Source organism: Benincasa hispida, unplaced genomic scaffold (genome assembly GCF_027475165.1).
Source record: "Benincasa hispida cultivar pf3 unplaced genomic scaffold, pf3_genome.v1.1 HicScf1490, whole genome shotgun sequence".
NCBI classification, from domain to species: Eukaryota; Viridiplantae; Streptophyta; class Magnoliopsida; order Cucurbitales; family Cucurbitaceae; genus Benincasa; species Benincasa hispida.
Window position 1 is genome coordinate 4,163 of NW_028325843.1, and position 8,767 is coordinate 12,929.

An 8,767-nucleotide genomic window follows, 5' to 3' on the forward strand; every position below is an offset into this window, starting at 1 on the left:
ATATATATATATATATAATAAATAAATTATAGCAAAATAAATTAAATTATGTCAATTTTGTTGAGTTAGAAACTTTATGGGTCTCAAAGTTTATTATGCTGAGATAATATACCGATTCATTAGTGTCATTGTTAATATCCATTCATATATTATATTTATAAATCTATCCTATATATGAAAAAAATGTTATTAGGAGAAACTCTTTACCTATACATTTTGCCTTTATATTTTTAGTAAATTTATGAAAATTAAAGATTTAAATAGGTATAATTTAAGGGATGTAAAATGAAAATTTCTGAAAAATGGATTAAAGACAACATGATCTCACATGTTTCTTGAATAGCTTGCCTCACACACATATGTATAGATTTAAAAATCTTCCACGTGGTCTGTCGTGCATGCAATTCCGAAAACCGGTGAGATTGTGAGAGTTGTATTGTAACATTTTGGATTTAATTATTCTTCTTTTGGCTTATTCTTCAAAAGAATTTGAGGAATATTATTTTAAAATAATAATATGGGTAATTTGAAATTCTTCAAAAGTGTTTATTATATAAGAAAAAAATAATTTTCATTAGGTGTTAAAGCATGTTTTTAGACTTTTTACCTCACTTATTTGTTTTTATGATGAAGTTTGAGAAAGCTAAAATAATGTTTGAGATAAATTTTTGTTGAGTTAGAAACTTTATATTTTATTTTTTGTTATAATGAATGGGTCTCAAAGTTTGTTATGCCTAGAAGATATATTGATTCATTAGTGTCGTGTTAATATCCATTCATATATTACATTTATAAATTTATCCTATATATGAAAAAAAAAATGTTATTAGGAGAAACTCTTTACCTATACATATTGCCTTTATATTTTTAGTAAATTTATGTGTTACACTTTACCTATGGGAGTCAACTTTTCACGTGTAGTTGTTCATTTAAAGAATAATGAAGGAGACGTTTCAAATCTTCACAAAACATATTTTTTTTATAAAAAGAATTTAGGTCGAATAAGTACCATTGGTGCAAACTCTCTGAGATGGAATGCCATAATAAAATTTGTTAAATTGTCTAACTCTTAAAAATCAATGATAATTATTAAAACAAACTATATCATATTTATTTATTGCATGCCAAACAAAAACCAATTTTTCTTTTTAAATTAGAAAAGAAAACACTAAATTAAACTCTAAACAAAAATTATATCAATTTAAATCCTAAACTTTCGTAGATATATCAATTTTACACCCTTCATTACGTTCTTTCTAGGTAAATATCGTGTGATACATATATTTTATCAACTAAACTCCTAAACTTTCATAAACAAATCAATTTAGACTCTCATCTAAAACTTCTTTTGAAAAGTGTCCATGCATCAAGTTTAATCATCTATTTTATTAATTCAACATCTCGAAAAGTCTACACACGTATAAGAATGATGCATCGACAATTTTCAAATGTAATCTTAATAAAGAGTTAAATAATTGATTCACTTATAATAATTTAAAAGATAAATTTTTTTAAAAAAATTATATAATTCTTACAATATTTTTTAAATCAAATCTAAAAAGAGACGATTAATCGGTAAATTTATAAAATTCAAGATTTAAATAGGTATAATTTAAGGGATGTAAAATGAAAATTTCTCAAAAATGGATTATAGACAACATGATTTCACATTTTTCTTGAATAGCTAGCCTCACGCACATATGTATAGATTTAAAAATCTTCCACGTGGTTTGTCATGCATGCATTTTCGGAAACCGGTGAGACATGAGACTGTGAGAGTTGTAATATTTTGGATTTAATTATTCTTCTTTTGGCTTATTTTTCAAAGGAATTTGAGGAATATTCTTTTTAAATAATAATATGGATAATTTGAAATTATCATATATATAAATATATATTTATTAAATCTGTGGATGGATGATGTTTTACTTTATTTGAAAGAGAAAATAATGGTATGAAACAAAATTTAATAATTATTAAGAAAAAAAATTAACGATTATCTATGTATTATCCTTATTATGTTTATTAATATTGAAATATATCATAAATAGTTGATCATATGTATTACTTCCATCGACAATAATGATATGATATTTTCATAATTGACCTTCTAAACAAGTCAAAAATGACATAAATTACATATCTAGTACGTCAGTTCTGAAAGATACGATAAGAATGTTGATTTCATGATATTCAGATGTCACATGCAGAACACGACATCATACTATAATAGAATATGTTTAATCAAATTTCCAGAAGTGACATCGATAAAAATAGAAACCTTAAAATCTAACAACTCAAAGCATTCACACTCTTAAAAGTTAAAATAAATATTCTTAATCGTGAATATTTATGAAAAGTAACAATTTTGTCTCTTGATCTTTAGTATGTAACAATCAGGATGTGTTTGGAGGGAAGATTATCCTAAATTATGAAAGGTCTAAACTAATACAATCATTAACTTATGGTTTTGAGTCTTTTGACTAATATAACTACAAATTTTAGGAGTATATTGACTAACACATAAAAAGTTTAGGGATATATGTTATTTTTCTTTAGTACATCAAAAACTATATCAAGTGATGGATGGTAAAGAAAAGGAATTCAAATTTGGGTCAACAAAAGAAATAGTAAATTTTGAAGATTCATTTTGAAAAATAGCAAAAAAAAAAAAAAAAAAAAAAATCAAAATTAGAAAATCGTAAAATGATTTTTTAAATTATTATTCGAGAATTTTGAAATGACCAAAATACCAATCATTAAATGGTACAAAACCTTTTGAAAAGTAACTCTGCAAAAAAGTTTAAAATTATAAAAATAAACAATCATTAAATTGAGAAATATTATATTATCCTTAAATACTACTCCATATTTGTAGAAATCAGGAGAAAATATCGTATATTTAAACAAATGAAAAATTAAGGCTACTTTATTTTTATTTTTAAAAATTAAGCTTATAAACACTACTTACATCTCCCAGTTTCATACATTGTGATCTAAATTTTGAAAACTATAAAGAGTAGTTCCTAAAAAATTGATTTTGTTTTTGAAATTCAACTAAAAATTCAACAGTATTTAAAAAAAGAAAGATGCAAATCATTATAAAAAATGTAGAGGAAATAAACTATGGTAGTGTGGAAACATAATAAATAATAAAAAGGATAAGTGAATCTAGGCCATCAGTGAAGAATTGAAGCTCCAGGGCGACTTACGAAGCGTTTTGAGCTAAAAATTTGAGATAATATTGTTAACTCAATTATAAACAACTTTGTAGAATGAAACTTTTTAAGATGAGGCCTGGAAATCGAGTTATATAATTTTGAATGTTGAACTGGAAATTGTTGAACAAGCAGGCAGCTGCTTGAATTGGGGCCAATGATGAAGTTTTGAATCTCCAGATTAAACGACGAGGAATTTTGAGCTGAAGTTTTAAGGTAATGTTGCTAACTCAATTCTAAACATTTTTGTAGAAGGAAGTTTCTTCAGAAGAGGGCTGGATTTTGAGTTATGAATTTTTGAAGTTGTCACAGAGGATCTGGGCATAAGCAGACCGCTGCTTAGGAAGATGCTTAGGCAGCTCAAGAGCGAGAGCGAGGGAGAGCGAGAGGGAGCGAGAGAGAGCGAGAGGGAGCGAGAGCGCGAGCGAGCGAGAGCGAGAGGTGGATCTCGCTAGGGACGGGAATCTCGCTGGTTTGCACTGGATCTCGCTGGTTTTGCATTAAAACTCGCTGGAAAGTGCCAAATCTCGCTGGGAAGGGTAAATCTCGCTCATAGGGATGATCTCGCTCATGATGATTTTCTCGCTAGTCATGCTGATTTTGTTGATAAAAGTTCCATTAGTAAATGAACTATTTGAGGTATTTTGATAAGAGGCGTATAACCCGTTAAGAGGCCAACGAGCTGTGATGACTATGTGATGACTTACTGTTTTAATGATTTAGAAACTGTGATTTCTTGAAGATATTTCTTAAAGAAAAAGCAACAGTTCATCTCAAATATCAATTCTAACGGTTACATGTAATTCCCATTTCACACCTAATATAATATATAAATATATATTTTTGGAATAATAAAGTTTTTTCTTTTTAGTCAAAATGACAACTAAGATGATAAAGTAGTATTTAATTTTAGGTTAATTGCTATATAACTACCCCCACTATTCCAGATTTTCCTTTTGACAACTCATCTTCATTCACCAATCACAATTCGAATGTTGACTCACAAAAATATGAATTTTTATTTCGAAAATAAATTGTTTAAAGTTCTTTTTTTTTTTTAAAAAAAACTTTGTATGGTTTGAATATTTATAGCTTTTGTGATATATTCTATTTCTTTTTTTTTTTTTTTTTTTTTCTAGTAAGGTTTGGTAGATTTAATGATTTCTCTAAAGGAGTTTAATTATATAGGCTACACAAATTTTGCTTATAATTAAACATCAAATTTAGGTTTTGGTTATTAATTAGTTTGTTTTGGATTTTGGGCTTTGAAAATTGTGTTTGTTTTCTCCTAATAATTTTACTGTAATTTTCATCTATCCTAAAGAAAAATTTACATTCATAGCCAACTTTGTGTAGCTCGCTCTATCATCCAACTATAGTTTGCCAAAATGAACATAGCTTCAACTGGCATAGTGTTTGTATTATTATCCTCAAAGTGAGAGATTCGACTCCCCTACCCCACATATTGTCAAAAAAAAAAAAAAAATCATAGTTTGTCACACGATCAACTCTTCTCATATATACATATATACAAACTTGGATGCATCCCGTGTTGTACTCATTTTTGTAAAACTCACTCGAGTATCAACGTGTGCATGGAGATAAGTATAGTGTTGTGGCTGCACTCAAATATTACTCATATAATTGAATTATTGATTTTCTATGGTGAAGTAAGACTAATAAAAAGGATGTGGTTTAGGATGTATACATTTTTGTATAGTTCATCGGTTTGTGATGTGACAAACTTTTTTTCCCAAAATATATTTTTGATTTTTTTTGTTATGTGATTTTGGAATGATGAAATAGGATAAATGCAATCCATTGAACCTAAATATGACTTTCCATGAAATAAAACATAATGAGCAATACTTGGTGATTAATATTTGGATGTATCCTATTTCTATGCATCTCACTTTCATCACACACAATAAGAATTAAAATATTTAAATGAAGATATAAAAAGAATTTATCACGTAACAAATTATGATAAGATAATTTGGTGGATGCACAAAGATAGATATATACCCAGATATATCTGAGTAATTTTCATACTGATACAACTTTTCTAATCATATGGTAAACTGTGATTGGACAATTGGGACAGAAAGATAGGTGGAATGCAGGATGCAGTGGGGTATTTTTCATCTTTAATTACCACTAGTTACTAAAGGACAAAAATGCCCCTAGTAATTCATTTACCAAGAGAACAAAAAAACTTAGAAAAATAAAAAGTTTAACCCCAAGGCTTATAAATAAACTCCATTGTTGCACCTCAAAATCAGAGTCCAGAAAGAACAAGAAGAACAAGAAAGACAGAGAGCGCCTCGATGACGAGGAAGAAAGTGAAGTTGGTTTGGATTGCAAGCGATAATGCAAGAAAAGCCAGTTTCAAGAAACGAAGGCTCGGATTGTTAAAGAAAGTAAGTGAACTCACCACTCTCTGCGGCGTTTTCGCCTTTGCCGTCGTCAATGGCCCCGACGAGGACCATCCCGTCATCTGGCCATCTCTCTCCGTCGCTCAACACCTCTACCGTCGCTTTCTCAGCCTTCCGGAAGTCGAACGCCAGAAGAAAATGACGAATCAAGAGACATATCTCAAGGAATGCACCACTAAAGCTCAAGATATGCTAAAGAAACTCATCAAGAAGAATCAAGAACTCGAACTCGATCTTCTGATGCATCAATTGCATCAAGGTCATCATATTTCCCAACTCACCAATGGGGAATTGCTCGCATTGTTCTGGATGGTCGGAGAGAGAATAAGAGACTGCCAAAAACGAATCGAGTATCATCAACAGGTTCATCGTCTTCCTCCTCCTCCTACTGAATTTGTTCCTTCTAACTCTCCTCTGCTTGAAATAGGGAGCAATGAGATGGATCTTGTTGATAATGGAAGGAATTTGATGGATCAATGGTTTATTGATATGGTGATGAATTCGAATGATAAAATTGGGGGAAATAGTAGCAATATGGCAGGGGAGTTGGGGTTTGTTCAATCGGAAGTGAATATGGGCGATTTGATGAATGGAGAAAATTTGATGGTGGGAATCAGCGAATTAGGCGGAACGGAAACGATTATTGTTGAAGGAGATGGCGATGAGAACATTTTGTTATCGGAGTGGAATTTTGGGGTAAATGACAATTCTGGAATGTGTGAGATTGAGAAGCTTGTGAACGACATTAATGGCGTTGGTGTTGAGGCTACTGTTAGTCATATGGATTTCACTCACCAAGCGGGTTTTGGAATCGGTGGTGACGTCAATGGTGGAGACCCTATGGGGAGTCTGTACTCCGATGCCTGCTACTACGGCGACAGTGGTGGTGTAAGGATTGATGTGAATGATGATGTAGAGATGTTGCTTCAAGGATTGTTTGAAAGTGAAATAAGCTGCAGCAATGGAAATGGAAATGGAAATGAAATTCAACATGGAAATGGAAATGAGAATCAGAATAATGAAGGTGGAGACGTTGAAGATGATCTTCTAAGTAAGGAATGGCAAAACAACTTTACTCCATGATTGCTTCTTCTTAATTAAGTTCTAAATAATGGAGGAATTTGAGGGTTACTCCAATTTTCTCTCTCTCTATATATAAAAATATTATGATGGTATGAATTATGATCTAGTGTCTAAAGAAAATAGAATAATGTGTTAGTTTCTTATGAGTAGTTAAAATCTAGTTCTCTTTTTTAAGGGTGGATTAATTGAAATATTTGAGTAGTCTACTTAAGCATTTTTTAGAGATTAAAAAAAAAATATATGATCACTATTTTAGTATTTGTCCAGATAATTCTGTATCAAGTTTGTCTAAGTTAATTGAGTGAAGTTTAAATTGTCTCTTTTTATAAGAATTTAAATATCTGATTTTTCATATATTATTGATATATACTTATTTAGTGAATTCGAAAATTCGATTTTCGATCTCTCGCAATTTTTTTATAATATTTGGAATGGAAGAATAGAACGGCTTCGAATGCATGAACTAGGTTTATTTTAATAAAATTATAAATGTTTTTATTATTATTATTATTATTATTATTATTATTATTATTCTTGTTGTTGTTGTTGTTGTTGTAACTCCCACAATGGTCTCGCATGCATGCAATTATAGAAGATGGTGAAACGTGAGTACATGAGGGTGGCAATATTTTGGATAATTATTCTCTTTTGGCTTATTCTTGGAATTTAAGGAATATTCTTTTTAAATAATAATGGGTATATTTTTTTTAGGAATAATAATGGGTATTTGAACCATAGAACATATTTGAAATCTTATAAACATATTATTAAAAAAATGAGAATGACTTATATTTTAAATTAATCTCATTTTGAGGTATATCTCGTCTTGTTTTGGGAGTAAAGAGAGACAATAATGATACAAAACAAAATTTAGTAATTATTTGAGAATATTTGTTGGTTAGCCATGTGTTACTTTTACTATGTCTATTGATATTAAAATATATTATTAATAATTACAATTATGTATTACGTTTGATTGATAACGAACGATATGGTATTTCAATAATTGAAAATCTAAACAAGTAAAAAATGACGTAACTTACGTATCTAGTACGTTGGTTTTGAATGACATGATAAGATCATTGATTTTTGTGGTATTCAAATGACGCGTGCACAACGAGACATCATATTATTATAGAATATGTCAGGTTAGAGTCTTCACATGCGACATCAATAAAAATAGTAACCCTAAAAAGCAACGACTTAAACCATCTAAACTTAAAAACATAAAGGTTGAAAAAACATTTTTAGTCATTAACTTTTAACGATTTAGGTCCCGTTTAGTAACTATTTGATTTTCTAAAATTAAGCCTATATTTTGTTTTTGCCTTTGTTTTTTACTTTTTACTAATATTTTTAAAAATCAAGCCAAGTTTTGAAAACTAAAAAAAAAATCATTTTTAATTTATTTTTTAAATTGACTAAGAATTCAACTCTTTACCTAAGAAATATGCAAACAATTGTAGAAAAGAGATTACGAAGACTTAGGCTTAATTTTTAAAAATAAAAAATCAAATGGTTACCAAATGAAGTATTAGTCTCTTTTGATTTTAATATATAACAAACACTTATTTTTATATTTTTAATTTTGCAACAATTTAGTCCATATACACTTTCAAATTTTTAACAATTGTACAGGGCAGAGACTACATTATGACAAATGTTAAAATACATATACTAAATTGTTACATAATAAAATTGATGACTAACCTCATTTGATAATCATTTAGTTTTTTTTTTAAAAGAAATTAAGCCTATAGTTCTTCCACCTCTAACTTTTTAATTTGTTATCTACTTTTTACTTGTGTTTTCAAAAATCAAGCCGAATTTTGAAAATTAAAATAATAGTTTGAAAAGCTTGTTTTCCTTTTTAGAATTCTGCTAAAAAATCAATTTTTGTACTTGAGAAAGATGCAAATGATTGTAAGAAATTAAGATGAAATATGTTAATTGTCAAAAAACCAAAACCAAAAAACAAAACGATTACCAAATGAGACCTAATTTATTAAAAATAAAAAATATAGAGAGAGA

The 8,767-nt window shown here is 28.9% G+C and overlaps 1 protein-coding gene across 1 annotated transcript; it reads left to right on the forward strand.

Annotated features, from left to right (window-relative positions):
• The first annotated feature begins 5,512 nt into the window (after positions 1-5,512).
• On the forward strand, positions 5,513-6,907 carry LOC120068989 (agamous-like MADS-box protein AGL82). Its single transcript, XM_090309316.1, has one exon. The coding sequence runs from the start codon at positions 5,546-5,548 to the stop codon at positions 6,734-6,736; it is 1,191 nt and encodes a 396-aa protein (XP_090165442.1). The 5' UTR covers positions 5,513-5,545; the 3' UTR covers positions 6,737-6,907.
• The last annotated feature ends 1,860 nt before the right edge of the window (positions 6,908-8,767 follow it).